The 24,845-nt window shown below is 51.8% G+C and overlaps 2 protein-coding genes across 2 annotated transcripts; one reads left to right on the plus strand and one right to left on the minus strand.

Annotated features, from left to right (window-relative positions):
- Positions 1–9,687: 9,687 nt before the first annotated feature.
- BEST1 (bestrophin 1) lies at positions 9,688–18,718 on the plus strand. Its single transcript, XM_065635492.1, has 9 exons — positions 9,688–9,839; positions 10,897–10,991; positions 12,049–12,282; positions 13,284–13,438; positions 14,457–14,534; positions 15,927–16,079; positions 16,516–16,596; positions 17,220–17,371; positions 17,521–18,718. The coding sequence occupies exons 1-9, from the start codon at positions 9,688–9,690 to the stop codon at positions 18,716–18,718; spliced, it is 2,298 nt and encodes a 765-aa protein (XP_065491564.1).
- A 1,247-nt stretch (positions 18,719–19,965) lies between these two features.
- On the minus strand, positions 19,966–24,696 carry FTH1 (ferritin heavy chain 1). The gene is made up of 4 exons (XM_065636137.1): positions 24,432–24,696; positions 22,418–22,564; positions 21,307–21,432; positions 19,966–20,305 (listed from the first exon to the last, which is right to left on the minus strand). The coding sequence occupies exons 1-4, from the start codon at positions 24,540–24,542 to the stop codon at positions 20,141–20,143; spliced, it is 549 nt and encodes a 182-aa protein (XP_065492209.1). The 5' UTR covers positions 24,543–24,696; the 3' UTR covers positions 19,966–20,140.
- Between the last annotated feature and the right edge of the window lie 149 nt (positions 24,697–24,845).

Raw genomic sequence — 24,845 nt, forward strand, 5'->3', positions numbered from 1 at the left:
GGGGTTCGGGACCGGGGTCCCTCTCCCGCAGCCCGGTGCTGGGAGGCTGATGGAAGGCGGGGTGGGTTCGTACCCGCGGGGCCACCCGGGAGCCCCGGACCCGCTGCGGCGGGGGATGCTGCGCTGGGGCCGGTGTCCCATCCCCTCGGCTGGTCGCCGGGTGCGATGGTTTGATCAGCCCGATGGTGCTTTGAGTTGGGGGTGTTCAGCCTGGGGAAGAGGAGGCTCCGGGGAGACATTACTGCAGCCTTTCCGTGCTTAAAAGGTGCATACTCGTCCTGAAAGCTTTTTCCTCGCTCGTTTTGCTCCACTAGCACAGGAGGGCAAAAAGCATCAGCCCCAGGTAATTCCTAGGGTGTTTGGAAATGATTCATCCACTCCACAGCCCACCACACTGGACCAAAACCAGCCTCGTCCCTTGCAGGCCACCCTCAGATATGTCTTCCAGATCAGTCCTTCCCCATATTTCCCATTTTCCTACCTTGCCCTGGAGTTTGCTCCAGGCAGCGCTGTCCCCCCCGAGCCTTCGCACACCGGGGCAGCTCCAACCCCGGCCCCAGCTGCCCCATCCTCTTCCTCACTGCCAGACACAATGCCAAAAGCAGGGAAATTAGAGCTGGTGTTCCTTGTACCCACTGCGGATACAACACATGGAGCAACTCCCTGTCCCAGCTTCTCCTGGGTGTCCGTGTCCTCTACAGCCCTGCCCTGCCCCACGGCCAGGACCCACGGTGACAACAGCGGCCGACCCCATGCTCAGAAATCTCAGAGGGGTTTGTGTTGATGGCTGTAACCTTGGTTATCTTCAGGGAGCTTTTGGGAGGAGGGGAAAGACCTTCAGCTTTGCAAGACAGCACCAGAAAGTCATTAGTCTTTGTAATTATTAACTCCAAAGTCCTGGCTGGCAGGGGCGGAGGGTCCTCAGATAAGAAAGGTAGAACTTCCAGGATCCAACAAAGGCAGGAAGAAAAGAGAACTGATAATGCAGACAGGAAGCATGAAGAGAGGATGTGGTGGGGATGCTGAACCCCAGCCGCTTGCAAAAAATAACTGGTCACAAGGTGAGAGGGGCACATGTTCCCCCTTGCTCCCAGCCCCGAAGGACAGGCAGAGCTATTGAGGAAACCTGGGCAGACCCTGAGGTGTCTCCGTAACCTGATGGATGGATGGGCTCAGCACACATCACTCCCAAGCAGAGGGTTATCACGCAAGCTGCCGCCTTCTCCATGCCCTCTGCACAACGCTACTTGACCCCCAGGCCACAGAATCATAAAATCATAGAATAGTTTGGGTTGGAAGGGACCTTCAAAGGTTGTCTAGTCCAACCAGGTCGTGTTGTGAAGTGTCTCAAAGTGTCCAGCCCAGCAGCTGGTGACACACGGACTCAACTCCAGGGAACCTTCAAGTCTCAGTGCAGTTGGGAGCTCTAACCCAGCACCCTCGTCTCACACTGCGCAAGCACTTCGCTCTCTCCCACATTATTTCCCACTTACATTTCATGTAAGCTGAAAAAAGAACAACCAAAAATAAAATCACTGACCTCTGGGTAATGAAGTCATAAAATCCACTTTGCCTCCTGCAAGTCTCCCAGTGAGGTGCATACCTGACGTGCTACCTCCCCACTGCCACAGGTGGTTTTAGTCACTCTTTTTCCCCCCATATCTTCCCCATTTCCACTGCCTCTCCTCCCCCACTTGTACCTGCTCACCCCTCTCCTCTCACATCACTCCTGCAGATCCTCAGCAGGACTCAGAATCCTGAGTTTGGGTCAAAGAAGGTGCAAGACTGACCTGCAGAGCAAAAGCAACGCTTAGCTAGGACACCCTGCCCAGCACAAATGGATGTTACCAGTCATGGGAGAGGGCTCGGGCCTCCTCTGGGTTGCCTTGGCTGCTCAGGGATTCAGACCCTGGTGCAATTTAAAAAAAAATAAAGAGAGAGAGAAAGAAAATTTAAAAAGGATTTTTTAAAAAGAGAGAAAAAAGGGGGGAAAGGGGAGAAAAAAAAGAGAAGAAAAAGGAGAAAAGGAGAAAAACAGAGAAAGAAGAAAAAAAGGAGAAAAAAGAGAAAGAAGAAAAAAGGAGAAAAAGAGAAGCAAAAGGAAAAAGGGGAAAAGGAAAAAAAAAGGAAAAAGAAGAACGGGGGGAGAAGAGGGGGGGAAAGGGGGGGAAGAGAGGAGGAAAGTGGGGGGGAAGGGGGGGGGAAGGAGGGGGGGAAAAGAGGAAAAAAGACAAAAGAAAGGAAAAAAAATCCAGACACAGGCTGTGAAGGAAAGGAGTAACAGGGCTTATCTTAGATCTTGGAAAGCAGGACTACAGCCCTGACCCAGCAAATTGCCCAGAGCGGATGTTATTGCCATGAAAATGAGAATGAAAACAAATGGCCTAAAACTCCGGGCTCCATCCACCCACTCGCTCCCCTCCCCTGGCTCCGCCAGCTGTGCAGCGTGTTTGCTCGACCGGCTGCAACACCTTCAGCAGCCGCCCTCTGGGATCTCTGGGGTCTAAGATCTGCGGTTTCATGGAAGGGATCTGCCCTGACCACCCAGCAAAGTGCAGCCCCTGTTCCAGGGCAAGAGGTTGGAAGGAAAAGACCGAAAAAGCTTAATTCTGTCCTCCTGGGGCAGCAGCGCTGGGATGCTGGGATGGATGCGGCTAAGAGCAATCGCATCCCTGCGCAGAGACCCAGCAGAAACGCTGCTGTTCCTGCTGGTTCTCAGCTGCAGACAGCGGCAGAGAGCGACCTCCCGCTCAGCAGCACCCTAGGTGAGCTCTGAAGGTCCCTTCCGACCCAAACTGTTCTATGATCCTTGGAAAAAAGGGCTCAGCCTGAACCCAGCTGGAAAAGGGAAGAGCAGCTGGGAAACTCAGAGAGAAAGGAGCTCCCTCGGTTTTTTAGGAAGATCTTCCTTTCTCCTGGCTGATTTGGTCACTTTATCCAACCAGAGGCTTCTCAGCTCCGCATCCTTCCCGCAACGTCTGTAAGGAGGCAGCAGGCAGTGCCTACAGGTGATGTCCAGGACCAACACATTTGGTCCTCGCTTTGGAAGATGATCCCCACTATAGTGGCTAAAGCATGAAAAAGAGGACCTCGGTGAGGATTCTGTCCTCCTTTTCGTGTCGGTACAAACTGAACTAAGCAATATCAGAGGGAAAAAGAGGGATATGCGACCCTGCAGGCTCCTGGGAGTGGAAATGAAGAGGGTCAGGCAGAGGTTGGCACTTGGGTTGCAGGGAGATACAGAAACATCAAAGCAATAGGGAGATGTCACGCTCACATGCTGCTGATCTCTCCTGGGCAAAGATGTGTCAGGAAGCGATGGCAAAAAATTAAAAAATGAAAAAGTCCCGTGACGTACAGTCAGTTTGTCCGATTTCTGAGCTGTTTGGCCAGGATTCATGGACATCCTGCAGGCTGGTCCGTGCCATCCCAAACGGCTGCTCATACACACATGTGCCAGCTCCACCCTAGAGCTGGGAGCTTAGAGGTACCAGATGGCTCTTGATTTGCCACAGAACTGGAAAAAAAGCCCAGACAAAGACACTTTTAAAAAAGCAGCAGAGCTGGCAGGGATGCAGCTTATTCCACTAGAGCAGCAAGTTACCCCCTCCCTATGTCAGAACAGCACATAAATAAATTAACGATAATTTAAAATAATAATTAAAATTAACTACCACACTGAGGCAAGTGCTACGCAGGGGGCAGGCAGCACCCTTAGCGGGAACCCAGCTCTCAGGGCGCCCCCCGGGTGTGCAGAATTAGTGATGAATCCCACAGCATAAGGGAAAGAAATCTGAGCGTCCTCACAAGAGCACTGATGGTCACCGCATCCTATTCAAATATTCATGGCCAGCTCAAACCTCAGAGTAAATCCTGTCTGTGCAAAACAGCACCTTCTTGGGTATTTTCCACATTTTTTTCTTTTTTTTTTCTTTTTTTTTCTTTTTTTTTTAATTACATCAGATTCGATGCAAGAATGTCAGTTTGAGAGATATCCCTGACCTCAGCTGCCTCTGTGTCTATCTCAGCACTGAAACCAGAGAAGGAAAAGGGGTTTCACCAAGCTTCGGGATCCACAGTGTCCTTCTGAGAAAAGCACTTGTTATTTTCTTGGAGAACACGAGGAGGGCACCGTGCCTTCCCAGAGACAGCTGGAGATAACTCAGCACAGAGAGCGGCCCAAAGCGCTTCCCAAAGCGGGGATTTGCTTCCCGTCATGTTAACTCCATCTCTGCCTCTGTAAAATGGGGAAAATGAGCATGGTTCCAGGGCTGGGAGGCTGAAGATGGATGTCAGCACCTCCTTATGACTTTTGAAAGTCTCTTCCAACCCGAACTGTTCCACGATTCCGCACAAGGCAGGCTTTCAGGCGGGCATCTTCCTCAAGGGCTGAGGCCACAGGGGACATGAAAAGAGATCCATGCTGCTAGACCTTGAATTATTTACTTTCATATTAAATTCCACAAATATTTCAGGCTGTCCCAACAGCAGCTCTGAGCCGCAGGAGCTGCCAGCGGAGCTGCTCTCAGAGGAGGGCAGCAGAGTCCCCCAGATGCCACCACAATGAGCAGGACACTTGAGGTTAGTCCCCAGGGAGCACCTGAGCAAAACCAGCAAATGCCTCTCCCAAACCATTTTTGTCCCTCTGACACTTATTGGGATGAGGACTCAGGCACTGAGACCCTCAAGAACTGCCTCAGCCTGCTTGTCCGCTAATTCCTTCTCTCTGGATACCTCCCCAAAGGGGAGGACCGAAACATGCAGCAGAGCCCTTGTGTGGACCACCTCACCTTCAGAGGGTCCATCCCCGTGCTCTCCCAGCTCTTACCCCCACTTGCAGAGCTCTTTGGCGTTTCAAGACATCGTTATGGTCCTGAATCATTTAGGGGCTCTGGCCCAGCCCTGTGATCCTGGCCATAAAAGGGCTTTTTGGGAGCAGCTGCAACCTAGGAGCAAAGTTTCAGGGACCTCACCGCAAGCACAGCCCCGTAACAGAGCAGATGACACAGCAGAATCACAGAATCATTTTGGTTGGAAGAGACCCTCGAGACCATCGAGTCCAACCGTTCCCCCAGCCCTGGCACTGCCCCATGTCCTGAGAACCTCGTGTCCGTCTGTCCAACCCCTCCAGGGATGGTGACTCCAGCACTGCCCTGGGCAGCCTGTTCCAATGGCCCACAGCCCTTTGGGGAAGAAATTGTTCCTAAATCCAACCTCAACCTCCCCTGGCGCAACTTGAGGCTGTTTGCTCTTGTCCTATCCATTGTTACTTGGGAGAAGAGACCAACCCCTTCCATGCTACAAAACTACGTGCTCCTTCAGTCAGTAGGATGGGTTTGCTGTGGCTGGGCCAGTGAGGCAACCCCATACTCATTAGCCCTCAGCCATTGATAAGAGCCCTTATCTAGTTCCACACCTTGAATATGAGGCTCTCCCAGGAGCCCTCCATGTGCCCGTGCTTCTCTCAGGTCTGTATCTCACGCTGCAGAAGCATCGTGCTGCCTTTTCTCTGTGTTGCCCTCGCATTTACCCAGAGCAAGCCAGCCCAGGGATGCAGAACGTCCATGCAGGAATGTCCCTGGTAAGTCCAAGTGCTGCAGGTCCATCTGTTTCCCCTGCAATTATACCCATTCTAACGTATAGTGTGGCAGCCTCCCAATTGCATGACCAGATGTGGTAACTTACTCCCACCAGATGTGTGCCCATGTCCTTCTGCATCTCATGCGACCCAATATAGAGCAGCTCCCACCCAAAGACAGTCAGAACTCTATGATTTTGGTGCCAGGTAGCAGAAACAAAGTTTGTTCCTTTCATTGTTTGTTGAAAAAGAATGAGCACCGGAGGTAATCCAACACACTACAGCCCACACCAGGATTAAAAACTCGGATGCTGGCACTGAGTCCCACGTTTTAAATTATCGTCTTCCCCCCATTGACAGCAATTCCCAGAACTCTACCAGAAACTCAGCATCAGAGAGATGCCAGGCAGCATCTGCTTCAGAAGAGTCAAACAACACCCTCCGCTTGTCTGTGCTCAGCCACACAGAAAGGAAAAACTTTCAGTTTGGACAAATGAATCCCCGCTGCTGATGATAAACAAGTGTCAAAGACCACAAGAGAAAGTAGGTTATTAAAAGAACTGGCTCTTAGTTTAATTTCACTGGAAACTTCACTGCCTGCTTGCTGGAAAGAGCAGTGGAAAAACCACACGTGGCAACCCCGCAGAGCTTCACCGAGGAGCCCAGATCTCCTTCTGCTCTTACCTGCAGGAATCAGACCTGAGTTCACCCTCCCACAGTGTCCCACCGCTGGCCAGCAGGCTCAGAGCCCGCTCACAAAGCTGGGGCCAGGTGGTGAGACAGGGCCATGGCTTGGCTTGAAGTTCAGAGCAGCTCTGCAAGAGCAGGCTGGAGGAAATATTGGTGTTTAGGGGGCAGGTGCTGTGACCTCGGGCAATAGAAAGAGCTTCCCAAAGGAGATGGGAGGACACGGGTGTCCTCCTGGAGATGTCCTGTGCTGATGGGGACACAGTGGCTGCCCAGGAGCCTGCTGTGAGTGAAGAGTTGAAGACAAATTTGGTGAGAAAGGATTTTGATTCAGAGCCTCATGGAAGGGAAAAGACTTGACAGGAGAGATTGCAATGGAAGGGAAGGATGGTCACAATTGCGAGGGACGGGTTGGCAGCAGAAAAGGGACTGGAGACCCTGGAGAGACAGAGGCAAGGAGTTGTCTGGTTCGGTGGAGGCTTGAGGACAAGGGCAAGCCTTGTTTCCCAGAGCAGGATGCAAGAAAGAGCAGTGATGGCCCCAAGTGCTGCTGGAGAAGCAAGTGGAAAAAAAAGTGAACACACAGAATGAGTCTCAGGAAGCCGGTGGCAGGGTAGAAGTCCCCAGCATCCAAACCACAGCTGGAAGAGATGGCAAACTCATCCAGGGACAGCGGAGATGGTGAGGAGGTAGAGAGAAACATCCAAGAGCCAGGCAGAGCATGGGCCAGGTGTTTCACCCGCCCAAGGGCGACCCATTTTCCAGCCTCGGTGGAAAATTCCAGCCCTACTTAATCTCCTGGGGTTCCTGTAAGATTGTGATGGGGAGAAAGGGACAAAACAGGAAAGAATTAGAAGGAAAAATGCCTCTCTGCTGGCAGCCACCATGGCTGTGCCAGGAGTTTGCAGCAGCGGTTGCGGAGCAGCCAGCTCTGCCTCCCCCTCCTCCGGCCGCCTCTATAAACACGCAGGGCTTACTCAGAAGATTAGAAGGGAAACGGGGCAAAAGACAACAGAGTCTCTTTTGTAATGGGGAGGGATTACGGCATCAAGTGACCGGCTGCAGCTCCCGAGTGGGTTTCAGGCTCCTTAGCGCACCGCGTCCGCCAGGTTCAATCCCTCCGTCAGCCAAGGGGGCACGGGGAGGCGGACCGTGGCGGGGGCCACAAAGGAGCCAGCAAGGACACGTGTGGGACCAAACCTCCGCAGGCTCCAGCGCGGCGCGGGAGCCCGTGACTGTAAGTATCTCGTCCTCCCAGAAGCAGATAGATTCCACCAAAGCTCTCCCTCCCTATCCGTGACCCTTCTCTCGCTCCGTCCGTCCGCTCCACCTGCTGCTTCTCCTTCTTTGCAATCGCCGCTCGTGTCTGTTTGCCCGTTTTCTGCGGCGGGTGATGCGCCTGACGCAGGTTTGCTCTGGCGGCATCTTGGTCGCTGTGAATTCCCACAGCGTGATGAGTCAGTCGACCTCCGAGCGCGATGGTTTGTGCGGACGGACCAGGCAGGGGATGCACGGGCATCGCACGGCGGGTGGCTCTCCCTCCGCACACCGGCTCCGGTGCGTCACCCCCCACCGCGTACCTCCTCCCCAAATGGGACTTTGAGTGTCCCAGCTGCCGAGGGACATCCCAGGGCCGCCCCGCACCGGTGGGCAGGAAAGTGCCGTAACCATTCCAGGCTGGAGGAAAAAACAGTGGGAAAAGCCCCATATCCCGCACCACAGCAGAAACGTATAGAAGTGGGTGACATCCATTATTTACACGGACAAGAGCTGGAGTTTTCCATGTTTGGTAAAAAGTGAATGTGTATTTGAATTACGCAACGAAGAATCTCCCTAAGCGCTTTCAACACCCAAAGGATCGAGAAAACAGATGGTTTTCTGTATGCAGCCCCCAACAAATTGCTGGGTGTTTGCATACATTTCCCACCTGCAGAGCCCAAGCATGTGCAGGCTGCAGGGCAGTTAAGAAACGCTCCTTAAGTCCTGTGCACTGGTCAGAAATACACACAGAAACTGCATCAATGTGCAGGAAGCTCTAGTGAAAAGTGCATTTGTGCAGCTGGGGAGCCCGCGGCAGGGCAGGTACCAGCTTTACTCCTCCGATATAACTCCCCAAGTCCCTGCTCACAGGTTATAAACCCAAAGGAGGAGCAGCACCGAAAAGCCAAAGCCAGGACAAAGATGCTGTTTAGTTGCGGTAGCCAACAAGACAGGGTTTGCTGGTTTTATTTGCAGACGGGGACCCGAGTTGTCCCCACCTCACTGTTGATCTTTCTCTGAGATGTTTAAAAGAGAAGCGTGGACGCAAACTTACCTGCAGAGCAGGAAGATCTGAATTGTCCCTTGAAGTGCTTCTTCATCTCCATCATTCAGGGAAGAGCCCAAGGCCCCATAATTATTAACATTATTGCCTCTGTTAGACAGCAGTGTCTGCAGCATCCTGGTCACAGGGTAGGATTTAGAAATACCTATAGTTTCACACTGGATAATTATTTATAAACCAAGGGATCACTCACTTATCTGCCTGGCATGGACTACACTGGTCTGCTTTTCGTTTGGTTGGTTTTTACAAATTTAGTTTTATACGCGTGCGAGTCTGCTTATTAATTGATGATAAAGAATAATTTATCTGGGGTTAGGCTAGAAGAAGTGGCAATGGGAATGCTGCACTACTGGGAAACATTTAACAAGCCTGAATGACTTTTTTTTTACCCAGCGTGATTTATTGTGCAACGTATGGTTGAAGGAGAGGGGAGGTGGAGTTGCTGGAATTTGTGCTCTGTGAGCCTGGCAAATAGACCTTAGCCCAAATTTAAAGGCAACTATATTTGTTGGGCAAGCATTAGCAAAGCTGTCAGATCTCCAGGGGTACCTTCATCTGGACCAGTACCAAGAAATCTCTACTTTCTGGGGTTTTCCTTTCCCCTTTCCCCTTTCCTTTTTGTTTTTTTCCCCATCAGTATTCCAGAAAGACACTTCCCAACACGCAGATTTACAGAAACGACATATTTGAAACAAGTACTATTAAAAAAGAAAAAAAAATAATGTAAAGCGACTTTGGACTTTGTGACCCTGAAAATTATTCCTAAACAACTGTTTTGCGGGAAGGCACGTGGGCTCTGTCTGCTCCGACCACCCGGCTCCGCTTGAACGCTGAGAATCAAACACCAGAAACCAAGGGGGCTCCACCAGAATGTGTGCTCTCTGTCATTGTAACCAGCTCACATGCAGCTCAAAGACAGGAAAAAAGGGGCGAGCTCATCAAATTAATTGCCTGCCATGAAGTTCCTCCTGGTTTGCTGTGTCAATGACTTCATCTTAACCTGTCTTTTGATCTCAACTTTCCTTCCTTCCTTCCTTCCCGTCCTTCCTTTCTCTCTTTCTCAACATCTGCTCATTTTGTGTCCCCACGAGGACCCGTGATGACGGTGACATACACCAACCGGGTGGCTGACGCCCGCCTGGGCACCTTCTCCCAGCTCCTGCTCCAGTGGAAAGGAAGCATCTACAAACTTCTCTACTCCGAGTTCCTTATTTTTGTCTCTCTCTACTTCACCATCAGCCTTGTCTACAGGTAAGCATCACTACACCCTTACACAAATGCAGCCCGTCACTCTCAGGCTGTCCTGGAGCAGGAGAACTGGGCAACACAGCGTTGGGACAGTGATCCTGGTGAAGAGGAGCTTCCTCCTGTTCCCAGGAGGAAAAGAAAGGTCCTTCCTCACTGCTCCACTATGGCTTAGCAGCTGATAAATCTCATTTTTCTGTCCTGGGAAGCAGCACGGTTTCTCTTCCTTGGGATGAAGAGGTGCGTTTGATGATTGCCTACAGAAGAACAGTGTGGAGATCAAGTCCTGGAGATGTCCCACCGTGGGGAGCTTTAGGAGAGAGTTTCCCTTGTTACACAACAGGCGATGCCTTGGGTAGAACCACAGAATGGTTTGTGTTGCAGGGCCCTCCCCAGCTCCCCCAGTGCCCCCCCTGCCCTGAGCAGGGACATCCGCACCAGCCCAGGGTGCTCAGAGCCCCGTCCAGCCTGGCCTGGGATGTCTCCAGGGATGGTTCATCCACCGCCTCTCTGGGTACATTTCTGGGAGCAGACATCAGCTCTGGGACCACAGATCTTTGATAAGGCAGCCCTGTGGCTGTTTTGGTTTTGGTGAGGAAAAACAAGGAGTCCCTTTAGCTGGTTTAATCCCAGATGCAGCACAGAGGTAGGAAAGAAGCTACAAGAAAGAGGCAGGAACCCACATCATAAGAGCAGAGCTTGGACTGATATTTTGCAGGATATTAAGTGACTTGTGGTGCACATCCAAGCTCTGTGGCAAACCCTGATAGAATAATAGAATCATTTTGGTTGAAAAAGACCCTAAAGATTGAGTCCAACCATTAACCCAGCCCTGGCACTGCCCCACGTCGTGAGAACCTCATCTCCATCTGTCCAACCCCTCCAGGGATGGCGACTCCAGCACTGCCCTGGGCAGCCTGTTCCAATGCCCCACAGCCCTTTGGGGAAGAAATTGTTCCAAGATCCAACCTCACCCTCCCCTGGCGCAACTTGAGGCCGTTTCCTCTGGTCCTGTTGCTCACTACACTTCTCTGAGGCTGATGCTGCTGTTTTTCCCTTTTAGGCTGATCCTGACCGAGAGCCAAAGGCTGATGTTTGAGAAGCTGGCGCTCTACTGCAACAGCTACGCTGAGCTGATCCCCGTGTCCTTCGTGCTGGGTAAGGAGCTCTGTCTGCAAACACACAGGGAGGGGAAGGGGACGGCGTTTCTTCTCCCTGGTTTGATACAGCCCCACAGGAAGGCAGGATTCGCTGAGCAGATCCCTCCCTCTGCCTTTGCAAAACCCTTCAAGCAGAATCCATCATTCCACGTGGCAGATGTGAGGTGCGGCCCCAGCACACGGCTTGCGCTGCCCAGGCGTTCCGGCGTGTTCTGGGTTCTGCCAGGATGGCAGGGAACAAGTAGCACCAAAGAAAATGTGAAACCCAGACTCTGAGTTTAGCATGGAGATCTGAATTGTCTTCCATGATGCTCGCACCCCATACGAGCAAGACCAGCCTTCCTACACATGAACACTTACATCTCCCTCTCTTTTAGGTGCATAGAATCATAGAATGGTTTGAATTGGAAGGGACCTTCCCAGGTCACCCGGTGCCTCCCTGCCATGAGCAGGGACATCTGCACCAGCTCAGGTTGCTCAGAGCCCCGTCCAGCCTGGCCTGGGATGTCTCCAGGGATGGTTCAGCCACCACCTCTCTGGCCAACCGGGGCCAGGCTCCCACCACCCTCATCATAAAAAACCACCCAGGGTTTCTTGGCTTCTGCTTTTGTGGGCAACATCCTGAGCATATTCACCTAAAATGTTGATTTCCAACAGGAAATTTACAGACATCAATTATTTGTTTGTATGGGGTTAGGCTTGTGTGCTACCTTCTGTAAATATTAAATATTATGTAAATATTATGGCTCACCTCTCTGGGTGACCTGGGCCAGGGTCTCACCAACCTCAGAGTAAAGAATTTCTTCCTCATGTCCAGCCTGAATCTCCTCTCTTTCAGTTTAAAACCGTCACCCCTTGCCCTATCACAACAGGTCCTGCCAAAAAGTCTGTCCCCACCTTTCTTATTGGCCCCTTTCAAGTACAGAACTGCCACAATAAGGTCTCCCTGGAGCCTTCTCCAGGCTGAACAACCCCGACCCTCTCAGCCTGTCCTCAAAATATTCCCTTATAGGAATATAGGAATAGGATGGCTAACCTGTCCAGCTCACCTCCAGGTTTCTACGTGGCTCTGGTGGTGTCCCGCTGGTGGGCTCAGTACGAGAGCATCCCCTGGCCCGACCGCATCATGAACTTGGTCTCCTGCAACGTGGACGGGGAGGACGAGTACGGGCGGCTCCTGCGTCGCACCCTCATGCGCTACAGCAACCTGTGCGGCGTGCTCATCTTGCGCTCCGTCAGCACCGCCGTCTACAAGCGCTTCCCCAGCATGGAGCACGTCGTGAGGGCAGGTCGGTACCAGCAGGCAGCAGCACCTTGCTGCTGGTTTTTGGGGGGTAAAGAGCCCTGGAAATGGCCAGATGACCTCCAGAGTGCACATGGGGTAGCGCTGCAAGGTGCTCGGCTGATGTCCGCAGCGGGTGCTGAGCATCTGCTCGTGCTCCTGCTCTGCTTTTCTGAGATAATCAACTGTTTGTTGCCCTACTGCACAGCAAGCTTGTTGCTACTAACGTTTGGAAGGCTTGTTTCAAAGGTGAAGGGTCCCTGCCCAAATTTTTTACGTAAGGAAAGTACCACAATCTAGTTTGTGAATGCAGCTATGCTGCAGGTCACTGGTTGATCAGAGGAGGGTAACTGGGGTGCAGCGGCTTCACTGGGAGCTGCTCACCCTGCGTGGTAGGAGAAAAGCTCTCTGTAGCATTCATAAATAACTCCGTGCACAGATCTGTAGTAGAGCACGAGCAGATCCCTGCCCAGTGGAACGTTTGTCCTTCTTCGGAGCAACAGTTTTCCACTGGACAGGTGGGAACTGGAGCCTCAGACCGACCTTAACTGCTGGGCTCCCTGAATCCCCCTGGAGATGCTCCCCAGGGTACAACGTTTCCCAGTCTGCCCAAAAGGAGACGTCTGCACCTGCTGTAATCAACTGGGTTCCCTTTGCAAGCCAGAGGGAGAAACAGGCGCTTCTAGGGCACGACTTATCCCATTCTCAACACACGTCTAAGTGCACCAGGCAATTGCACTTCATCTCCCTGCTGACTGTGATCTGATCAGATATGCTGCAGACATCCAAAATTAAATGAGATGAAACCTGCCTCTCACACTTCTGTAAGTCAATGTTTTAACCAGAAGACTTGCTCTCCCCTTATGTGTCTTCCAAAGCCTCAACGCCTTGGTCTTTGCTATGATTTTTAGGGAGAGCTAGGGTGACCACCTGAGATTTAGGTCCTATCAGGTCGGTTATTTCTGCCCTCCATGGCCATCCCTCTCCCACCTCCTCTCTTCCACCCAGGCCTCATGACACCAGAAGAGCACAAGAAGTTCGAGAGCTTGAATTCCCCCCACAACAAGTTCTGGATCCCGTGTGTGTGGTTCTCCAACCTGGCTGTGAAGGCGAGGAACGAGGGGAGGATCCGGGACAGCGTGCTGCTCCAAGGCATCCTCAACGTGAGTCACAGAGGCGATGGGCACCTGTTTGAGATCCTTGTCCAGTCCTCTCGGTGGAAATACAGGTATTTCCAGAGGCCGGGCAACAGGAATGGTGAGGTAGGACAGCAAGCCAGGTTGGTCCCTGGGGATATTGTACGAATTTTGATGGGAAATAGCCCCACTGCCACTCTCCAGATCATGACAGAACAGAGATTTTCACGGCTTGCTGACGCGGTAGCAATGTCACATTTACTAGAGGCGAGGAGAATGTGACGTTTTTCTCAAATGTGGGACTGGGAGGGACCACAGGACTCACATCTAGGTGTGGGGACGGGAGACACCCCCGTAGCAGGTCCCGGATCAGCCTTTCTCCAGCCTGCACGCCCTCCAGAGCGGCCAACAACAGTGGCCAGCGGAGCTCTCTGGGACACAGACAAAAAGCTGCAAGGAAGCACGTACCTGAAGGAGACCAGGAGAGGTGAAAAGCATCCCCAACAAGCAAGGTCCCTGCAGAAAACTTCACCATTGAAAACTTTTAGTCCTGGGAAGCAGGCCATGCTCTGCAGGCAAGACCTGGCAATGATCCCTGCCCAGCCGCAGAGAAAAACCATCCGGAGCAGCTCGTCCTTCCTGGGATTCACGTGCAGAGAAAATCACGTTGTTTCTGTTGCCTGGAGTGAGATTCGTGTGCCCAGAGAGCGAGATCTCCCTCTGGGCTGTTTATCTAGACTCACTATGTGGTGAGGAGAGAGCAATGAATCCTCCTGAGAGGTCCTTTGCTTAAACTGTTGGCTGCTCGTTTTGCGAGGAGACAAAATTCTGCTACGAAGTGAGCAAAAAGGGATCGTGGGCTCGGATGGAGACACCCAGGAGTTCCTCCAGGGTAAACACAGGACCCTGATGATGGTCTGTGGCACCAAGGGAGCAGGAGGCCTGGGTGAGCTGGAGAAATGAAGCGCAATAAAGCTGGAGAAGCTCAGCATCCCCAAAGAGATGGAAATTGGTGCTGACAGCCCGTTTCTTTTCCCCGCTGCAGGAGCTGAACACCTTGCGCAGCCAGTGCGGGCGACTCTACGGCTACGACTGGATCAGCATCCCCCTGGTTTACACGCAGGTGAGATGGGATCCCCCACACCTCCTGCGACAAGGAGCACCCCGTTACACCTACATGCTGACACGAGATACACCTGGACCCCTCATCCCCACCTACGCATCGGCTCTTGCAGATGGAGCTCATCCCCAGCCTTATTTCCACAACCCAGACACAACCACCTCTACAGAAACGCACCGCCCAGGGATGACTAACCGTGATTCGTGTATGTGGAAAACACAGATATTTGCAGACCTACTCCCTGCACTGCCTTACGGTTTCTCCCTGCTCAGCAGAGCCGAGATCTCTCTGGCAGCTCTGATGGATTTGTGCCATGTGCGCATCCTCAGCTCTTTAATATTAATAACCCTTTAATATTAATAACTCTTCCAATACAAACCCAGACAGACGCTTCGGCACCAACTTGCCCCTTTGTCTCGCACAATCCAGCTGCTCAGATCACACCAACGCACCCTCCGTGAAACGGGAACCGTTTCCCTTCACGCGGCGCTGAAGGTTAACGGGGAACACCTTGGGAAACTCTATTCCTGCGCAAACCAGCGTCCTGCACACAAAAGCAAGATCATAGCTTGTCTCTGCCCCCTCTGCAGCACAAAACCCACATTTTTTTTTTTTTTTTTTAATAGGTGCCCATCAACAATGCAAACTCTGTCATTCCAAGCACTTTATCCCCTGCCCATCACAAAGCAGCCCTGTTCCCTGCAAGGCTCGCTTGAGAGTCTCGTGACGCTGGGTTTTGAACCCCCTTGCTCGTTGCGTCAAGAAACCACGCGAGAGCCGCGGCTGCTTCTCATTTGAAGAGGGGAAGTTCCCAGTCCCCTGATTACACAGGAAAAAGCCAAAACTCTTTGTAGCCTGAAATCCGGGCAGGCGAGCAGGCAAATATAAAAAAGGCCCAGCATGAGGATGAGGAAAGAGCCAGTTCAGAGCTGGCAGCGCTGCCAAGGTTCCCATCCCCGACTGGGAAGCGGCTGCCAGCACAGACTGAGCCATGAGAGGTGATGGCAGGAAAGAAAGGAGCTCACAGACCCCTTAGTTCAGCAGCAGAACAAACCTGCAGCCACATGTGGGTTGTTTAAGCTCTTTCCATCCAGGATATCACGTGCTTTCCTCTGCCACTGTCTTTGTTACACCTACACAGATGTCATTCCAGAGACAGCACGGAATGAAATACGGTGTATGTAACAGCTGAAGGGCAAAGGATGTATTTAAAGCTTTCTGCACCTTCCTGCAACAAGCAGAGAAGCCTGTCGTAACTAAACCCAAGGCTTTCAAAAGGCCAGAGAGCCGGCAGCTCCGCAGCAGCTCGCTGCTCTTTGGAGACGTGTGGGGTGGAACCAAAAGGAGATGCTGGGAACTCAAGCTCCTCTGGTGTGTCCCTGGCGTCTTTCCCAGGTGGTGACCGTGGCCGTTTACAGCTTCTTCCTGGCCTGTCTGATCGGGCGGCAGTTCCTGGATCCAGAAAAAGCGTATCCTGGCCACGAACTAGATCTCTTCGTGCCCGTCTTTACATTTTTGCAGTTCTTCTTCTACGCTGGCTGGTTAAAGGTAAGTCTAAGAAAATACATCTGGAGCTGGAATCTGACCCAGCCACGGGTTTTTCCCAGTGTGTGCTCACCAGGGACCCAGCCGCATTCTTTGGCCCGCGGGCAACATGCCCGGTGCTGGCAGATAAGAGGGTATTGCTGAGAATTTCCCAAGTTTCTGAGCATCTCACCCTGGAGATCAGCTCCCAAGAAGCTTTGGTTCGGGCTAGTTCAGGGAAAAAGAGAGACAGTGGGCTACGCTTTACCCGCAGTGATGGTCTAGGGCTGTGTGAGCAAGGGGCCTGTATCTCTGCGTACCTATGTCACCCTGCCAAGCCTCCATTAACCCATCCCGTTTTGGGAGGAACAGCAAACTGAAGGGACATCACACTTCTCCCCGCAGGGAGAGGGGCAGGTATGACCGTGATAACTTTTGCGACGCGCTTCTCCACGTGCAGGTGGCCGAGCAGCTCATCAATCCTTTTGGGGAGGACGACGACGACTTTGAAACCAACTGGCTGATCGACAGGAACCTGCAGGTAAAGCCAAGGCAGGACCCTCCAGCTGAGCCCGACCTGCAGAGGGACACTGAGGCAGGAACCACACCGGGGGGTGTAGGGAGTCAGAACAGTCACAAAGTTCTCCTGCAAAACCTCTGCCACCCGCCTCCCAGGCCTGCGACGGGGGGGAAAAGCAGCCCTTGGTACCCTTGAGCTTTCCGGAGGTGTTTCCTGCACGTTAAGCTCAGGATCTCCAGATGGAGAGCAGGAGGAGAGCATAAGGCTCACGTGATGGATCCAAACTGTTTCACACCCTCGTTAGCTTTAAATGATGCATCATTCCTGCCTCTCCTGGAGCTTTTTCCACCCTGTTTCTATCCAAAACTGCCTCCTCTGCTTTCTCCCATGCAAGAGCTCTCCACCTTCAGCCCTTCCTAACACCGAGCACATTGCTTTCCTGCCTCCTTCAGCATCACTTCTCTTTCAATTAATGAAATCTGTGTGAAAAACAACCCAAGCGACAGGAAACCACAAAGCAAACCCAGCCACTTGCCTCACTTGCACGCTACGTTGCTTCCTCCTGCCCTGCGTTCCTTTCTCCACCGATAACAGGCTCGTGTAACGCTGCTCACCCCGTGTGACACTCCTGCTGTCCCCGGCAGGTGTCCCTGATGGCGGTGGACGAGATGCATCAAGATTTGCCCGTTCTGGAGAAGGACCTGTACTGGAACGAGCCTGACCCCCAGCCGCCCTACACCGCAGCCACCGCCGAGTACAAGCGCCCATCGTTCCTTGGCTCAACTTTCGATATCAGGTGAGAGCAGCCACGGGGTGTCAGGACAGTCCACATTTACACCTTGGATCAAGTCTTGTGCAGGGTATTATACTCAAGGAGTAAGAGCCTCTCCGCCAGAAACCACATCCTTTTGCAGCTGCGTAACGGCCCCTTTTGCCTTTCCCCAGCATGCAGAAAGAAGAGATGGAGTTCCAGCCTCTGGAGCAAATTAAAGAGAACGAGGAAGCCAACCACTCCACGCCGTTACTGGGACACCTGGGCCGCCTCCTCGGTGTCCAGTCACCGAGCTTCTCCCGGTCCTCGTCCCGGATGAACCTGCTGCGCCGGCGGGGAGACCCCACGTCCCCCTTCTCCCATTACACATACCAAGACATGGGCAAGCCCGGGAGCCCTTGCAGCATCAACCGGCCCAGGGGAGACTCCAGCTCGCAGGACCAGTGGGACAGCGAGGAAGGAAAACTCAGGGAGTTCGACGCCTTCATGTCAACCCCGTTTTACGAAAGGCCGGGTTTCTACAGCGCTCCGCAAACGCCCATCAGCTCCATCCCCATGATTTTCCCTTCCAGACGCCAAGGCCGCAAGAAGCCGCCTGCGCTCTCCAGCATCGCTGCGTGCTCGACTTCTCTTAAGGATGTCATTGTCAACTCCTCACCTTCCAGAGCCAGCGATACGTATAAGAGCCAGAGCTCCATTGGCTCGGGCGCAAAGGAAACATTTATTTGGCCAACAGACCGGAGCAAAGGTCCTGAGTCACTGATTGAAACAGCAGAAGAAAAGAGCAGCTCTAACAGTAAAAGCAGAGAAGCTGCCACCACGGCAAGTCCGGGAGCTCAGTCCACAGCATCAGACAGCCCCAAATTCCCCTTCTTGGCAGAGTCCCCAGAGCATGAGAAGCAGGGCAGCTTCAAGAGTCTGAAGAGCTTGAAAGCTTCCCACCCGCCCTGGCTAAACCTGGAGAACACAGCATCGGCCACCCCCAATTCCGAGCATTCGAGTGCCTTTCACACCCCTAGTAACAAAACGCCCGGCGGCAGCACCTCCCTCTGCTTCTCCTTCACCCCTGTGACATCTCCAGTGCTGCAGAGATCTGCCATGGGGAACACGGGCCCTGATGCTCGCAGCTTGAGTTTAGAAGATGCAGCCAGCGCTCCAGAGCATCATCCAGTAGAGGTGTCCAGGACCACGAGAGATACTGGAAATGGAAACGCTAATACACCGTATACAAAAGAAACAAGAAGAGCAGAAAGTCCGTCCCCCAATGACTCCGGCATCTCTCTGGCCGAAGGCGACTACGTGGGGCTGATGGAGGTGATAATGGAGACCAGCGAAAGCACGTGTGAAGAACAGACAGATCAGTGCAGCTAAAGGAGACCAAGACACACGCAATTCTGTTGAGATCCCTGCCGTATTAGTGATATTGCAGTATCTTCACACCCGGCCACACTGGCACTCACCCAAACAAAAGGGTGGTGCAGCCAAACTACTGCTGGAACACACAGCTAAAGCCCAGCCTAGGCTAAAGCCAGCACTAATGACCTGCTGCTACTGGGCTCGGGTATGGTAGCAGGCACAACTAACAAAAAAATCAATAAAACCCCCCTCCAATGTAGCAAAGAACAAATCAGACTGAGTATTAAGTATTGCAGATACCCAACAGAGGAGAAATAGCTCAGCAGGTACCAGCCTGAAGGACCAGGAGTACAGATGCAGCCCAAACCTAAAGAGAAATATAGTTATTAATGATCACTCCCCCCTCATCACCACAGCAAGAATCAGAACTTGAGCTTTACGGTAACGTTTGGCACAAGGCCCATCACAAGTCTCAGGCAGGACTTGCACCACTGCCAGGATAACCCAGGGAAGGGACTGAAGCAAATCACATCATTTGTGGTGCAGACACACAGTGCTTCTTCAAGTCACACCAAGCTGGTGTTTTCCAGCTCTGGAAATGTGATGGGATAAGGCAGGGCAACCATCTATTTTTAAAGAGTGGCTGCAGTTCAAAGATATTTGCCCAGCACATTGCTCCCTTTTGAAGTTTCACATCACATCTGCCATTGATTTGACAGTGCTCAAAGTCATCTGGATGGCAGCAAACAATACAGCTGAGTTTTTACTGTCTTCCCTAAGAAAATAAAAGGCTAAAGTCCAGGATCATCTGTTTTGTTTCCTCATTTTAGTTTCCACACAATTTAGAGAAACCACAAAACTTCTCCTGTTTTAAGGAAGAGGCTTCAGAAACAGCTGCAAATCTCCCATATGACAGGGGGCACATGACAAAAAAAAAAAAACACAGCAAAAAAACCAAACAAAACACTCCCAAACCCAAGCTCTACATCCCATCTTCCTTCTGATGCCTTCACAACAGCCACTGGTCTGCTCTGCTGTCCTGCTAGACCCAGGCAGATGTCACCAGCACCTTCTGCATGTCCCCATAACATCCTTGGGGCAGCTCCCACAGCACCACTGCTTTTATAAAAAAACACTAAGCAAGCAAAACCTGATTACTCTAATAAATTGGACATGAATGAAGGAATATAAGGTATCTTGACTGTCCCAACAGAGCCAACAGCACAATCCTCTCGCACCCGAGACAAACACAAAAAGCCAACTTGAACCAAGTCACTTTATTGGATGGAGGGCGATACACAAAACACAAGAGAAAAGAAGGGTGATATTTGGTACAGAGTATTAGAACTGTTTATCTAAATAGCTGAAGATGCATGCACGGCTGGACAGTAACGTAGGAGTCCCACTGCAACGCGCAGGGCGGCTCTCGGCCAGGCTTCAGCTGTGGTTGTCGCCGTCCCCGAGGGTGTGCTTGTCGAACAGGTACTCGGCCATGCCGTACTTCGGGGCCCCCATCTTCCGCAGGTTGGTAACATGGTCACCCAGCTCTTTGATGGCTTTCACCTGCTCATCCAGGTAGTGAGTCTCAATGAAGTCGCACAACTGAAAGGGAGACAAAAAGTTTGAATTTAGGCCTGAACACAAGTTATCCTGCTGGAGCAGCGGCTGAAATTCTACCACTCCTCTCCAGGGACAGGAGAGGATACAGAAAATGGCAATTTTAAAGCTGCAGAAGATACGCAAGAGGAAGAAGCCTTTAGTTTTTGCCTCAGCAATGCTAGAACCAAGATTAAAGTGAGGCAGGCAGGCTTATCTAGGCACGCTTGCCCCAGAGCCCCACAGTACAATGTCAACTCCAAGTCCCCTCTATTCCTCACTACAAGCAGCAAAGTCCCTGAACACATTCAGAAGCCCCCACTGCGTAGCACTCTAATTCATGACTATGAGGATTTACACCTCTAGAATGGTCCAGCCATTTTATTTTTTATTTAAAGAGTCCCTCTAACTTATCCAAGATGCTTCCAAAAGTACTTTGATTCAGACAGATGCCAAGCTCTTCCTGATACTAAGCAGCCTCAATCCAGCCTTGCTAATAACTTGCACCTGTGAAGAAATTTGTGTTTTCAGACACTGTATTTATTCTGAAGTGTCAGGGCTTTTATAACATTCAGAAGCAACTCCAAAAAAGTAGTCTTATGACAAAGGCCTTACAAGCATCTGTTGGTTTAAAGTTAGAACTCATCCTCCCTCCCAGAAACAAGCCTTCTCTATATAGAGCTTAATACACTTATTTTATTCAAAACACTGTTCACATGAGTGCTCTCTGCTCCAAAGAACAACAGAAGGGTTTGAGGAAAGCTCTGCAAGGCACATCTCAGCCACCCTAACACACTGCAACTCACCCTCCTGGAAAAAAATGGCAATAATCCTAACAAATAACTAAGGTAAAGCCTGAGACCTGGGTCTGTCCCTTTGGAAAGGCTACACCACTAGTTCACACCCTTTTTTCTCCCCACACAGAACTTGCCCCTAACCCCACATGATTACACACATACGAGCCCCCTCATTGCACAGTCACATTCTCAGCTTCAGCATTTACTTACATGTGGATCATTCTTTTCAGTTGCCAGTTTGTGCAGCTCCAGCAGTGACTGGTTCACATTCTTCTCCAGGTGCAGGGCGCACTCCATTGCAGTGAGGCCATTCTCCCAGTCATCACGATCTGGCTTCTAGAAGCAGAAAGCACATGGCCACATTTTCTGTAAGTACTAGCACACCATTAGGGAATAAAGTCTTTTACATCAAAGTCCGTTTAGATCAAGTTCAGGCATTTAGGTATCTTCAAAAATTTGGCAGACACAGTGCACACACAGAACTGAACACACACTCCAAGCCCCAGACCTTTCCCCATTCCCCATGTTTTCTTCATTTTATGTTCTGAGCTCTTGTAGACAAGACAGCTAACAAAGCTGCTGTCTTCCTCCTCCCATTATAATCTAGTGGTTGAAATACCTGTCTAAGTAGGCAATGGGCACAATCTTAGAAATTAAGCAGTTAAGACATGAGTACAGGCAAGTCTGATCTTCAGCTCAAACTGCCCAGTACAGTCTGGTGTTTACAAGTGCTCAGACTTACCAGTGAACAAGTGAATTCTTCTAAAGTGCTCCCCGCTTTGCTATTTTCCCCATGAAAAGTTATCCTGTATTAAACTAGCCCTATGACATTGTTTACTTTCTACTGTTCCAAATATCTAATTAGAGCAACTTGAAGAAAACAGTGCTATGAAATCTTGCCGTGAGACACCACAAGCAATTGGAAACTTGAGATTTCGTGTTCCCACGGCAAACAAGTCAAGAGTTCTCTACAAAACAGTAGAGAGAGCAGAGAAGGCTCTTGCCATTGAATTTAAGATAAATGAACCGGCTGTGTTGTAGTTACCCTCACTCCACAGCAAATCACCTAGGGCCAGGCATCTTCTTACACAGGAAGGAAGGACTTGTTAATCAACCAGCACGAATTATCAAATTACTATGCATCTCTAGATTTCGGGCTGAGCGCCACGCACAGATCACAGCAACGCATTTGCTTATCTACTGTCAGCTGTTGCTCCTTTTAGGAGAGGACCCACAGGGAAATTCATCCCCTTCCAGCCCCAAGACAGACCACAAGTCTAGTTCTGCATCAGACAGGACAACCGAAAGCTCTGCTCCTCACCTTGATGTCCTGCAAGAAGATGCGTCCACCCCTCTGATTCTGGAGCTTCATCAGTTTCTCAGCATGCTCGCGTTCCTCATGGGACTGATGCAGGAAGTACTTGGCGAAGTTCTTCAGTGCCACATCATCCCGGTCAAAATAGTAGGACTGAAAAATAAGAATTCATACACTCAAATCCCCAAGTCTTGCTCCAGCAGCCACACAAAGCCAAGTCTGTGCTGTGACCTCGGGTATGTCTCCTATCTGAGGGGATGGCTGAAGTCCAAGCTCAGGCTGGCAGCAACACCAGCAACAGCAAGGCAGAGTAGCAAAACTCTTCCCTTAGTCACAAGTTTCCTGACTAGGATTAAATGTTAACCTTTATCCCTACCACAGGCACCAGGGACACAAATATTTGTGGTTCAGTTCTGAAGATAAAAAACCCCACACCTCAGATACCTGTTCATCTCAGCACCAAATGCCTCAAGCACATCAGACCTGACAAGCCTTTTTCAAGGCTAAATCTTCACTGCTCCCTTTGTTTGCCTGAGTTTGTTTACAATGATCACAAGTCAAGGTTCTGACTTGCACACTCAGTTAAGCGTGACCAAGAACTTTAAGGTACTCCAGCAGTAAACCTCCCAATGCTTCCCCGGGCTCATCAGTGATTAGACTAAGCAACACACTTTCTACTTTTGGAGAAAAAAAATAGTATCACATTAAAAAGACAAAAGATAAATTGAACTAAAATATATATATATATATTCAATAGCAAACACAAAATCATCTTTCTTGAAAACCAAAAAAAAACCTGTGGCAGCAGTTAGAAGCCATCACACAGCTGGTCTGTTCTATGGTTACAGCCACCAGGCAGGATTCAATGGAAAGCTTTGTACCAACTGCCAGTTATTTACCAGACAAACTGCTACAGAATTCTTTGCTCTTCAAGCAGCAGCCTGGAGGTTCAAGGCAAGACACTGGTGCTTGTGTGCCACTATCATCCATCAACATCATTACATCCAGCTTGTAGCTGAGGTTTAGACCTTCATAGTAACACAGGAGCAAGTTCTACACCAAAGCGCCACTAGAAAGTCTCAAGTTACCTGCATGTCTAAAGCACCAAGATTGCTGTGCAGAGGTCAGAGCTGCTGTTTGGACCAAAGTTACTCATCTGGCTATGGCTAAAATTAGTTTTGTGCCAAGAGAAACACGTAAACACAGCGCCAAGGAAACCGTGAATTCCTACCAATTCATTTCATAAACTATGAACTTCGCCTCAAGAGACACGAATTCCTGCGGGAAAGGTGCCAATCGCTTTGTTAGTCAAGTCCTGCTATCCAGCCCATCCCCAAGGGCAGAGCCGCCTGGAAGCTGCTGAGCTGTGCTGATAACGAGCCCGCCAAGGGCAACGGGCAGAGAGCGGTTAACGTGTGACTCGAGTTCGCCAGCGAGATAAGAGCCTCACCCATAGAAAACAAGCGGCCGCCCCACCCCCGGGGGAAGGCTCAGAACGCCCCGAGGCGAGGGGGGAAGGAGCGGGGAAGGAGGAGAAGGGGGAAAGGAGGAGGGGAGGGAGCGCGGCTGCACCCGCAGGCACCGCCCGGCCCTCGGGAACTCCCGGCCCGCTCCCTCGGGCAGCGCCAGCAACCCGCCCAGGGCCCAAACACAAGGCAGGCCGCAGGGGGTGGGCGCGTCTGCCCCCGAGCCTGGCCTAACTCCCTCGGAACACTAGTCTAAACCCCGCCCCCCCAGTAAACGCTGGCCTAAGCCCCCCCGCCCCCAACACTAGCCTAAACCCTTCCCCCCGCCCCGAACACTGGCCTAAACCCTCCTCCCTCCCCGCAACGCTGGCCTAAACCGCCCCCCACCTCCCCAACACTGGCCTAACCCGCCCCCCCACCCCCCCAACACTGGCCTAACCCCCCCACTGCCCGAACAGGCACAGGCCCGAATCGCGACGCCCCAACCTCCTTTCCCCACTAGCAGGCCCCACACCTCCCCCTCACTTCCCCGTCCCCCAGGCCCCCCCGCTCACCATGCTGAGATACACGTAGGACGCGTAGAGCTCCAGGTTGATCTGCCGGTTGACGGCGGCTTCGCAGTCCTGGTGGTAGTTCTGGCGCACCTGGGAAGTGGGCGCTGCCATGGCGTTACCTTAAGGTGTTGAGTCGGTAGATTCGACAGCGGATGAAGTGGTGGTGGTGGGGGCGGCGGGCCCGAGCGCGGCCGGTTCCGTCCAAGCACTGTTGACGCAGGAACCCGCTCTGCTCGCCTCGCCGACGCGTTCTGAGCGACGGCGGCTCCGCGCCGGCCCTTTTATAGTCGACGCGGCGTCCGCGCGCAAGACCCCGCCCCTCCCCGCGAGCGCGGAGGGGGCGTGGCCTCGCCGCCGCTCTTCTGCTGGCCCAGCGTGACTCAGCACCTCCCCCGACGGCGCGTGCCTCGCCCC

Source organism: Caloenas nicobarica, chromosome 5, assembly GCF_036013445.1.
Source record: "Caloenas nicobarica isolate bCalNic1 chromosome 5, bCalNic1.hap1, whole genome shotgun sequence".
Taxonomy (NCBI): Eukaryota; Metazoa; Chordata; class Aves; order Columbiformes; family Columbidae; genus Caloenas; species Caloenas nicobarica.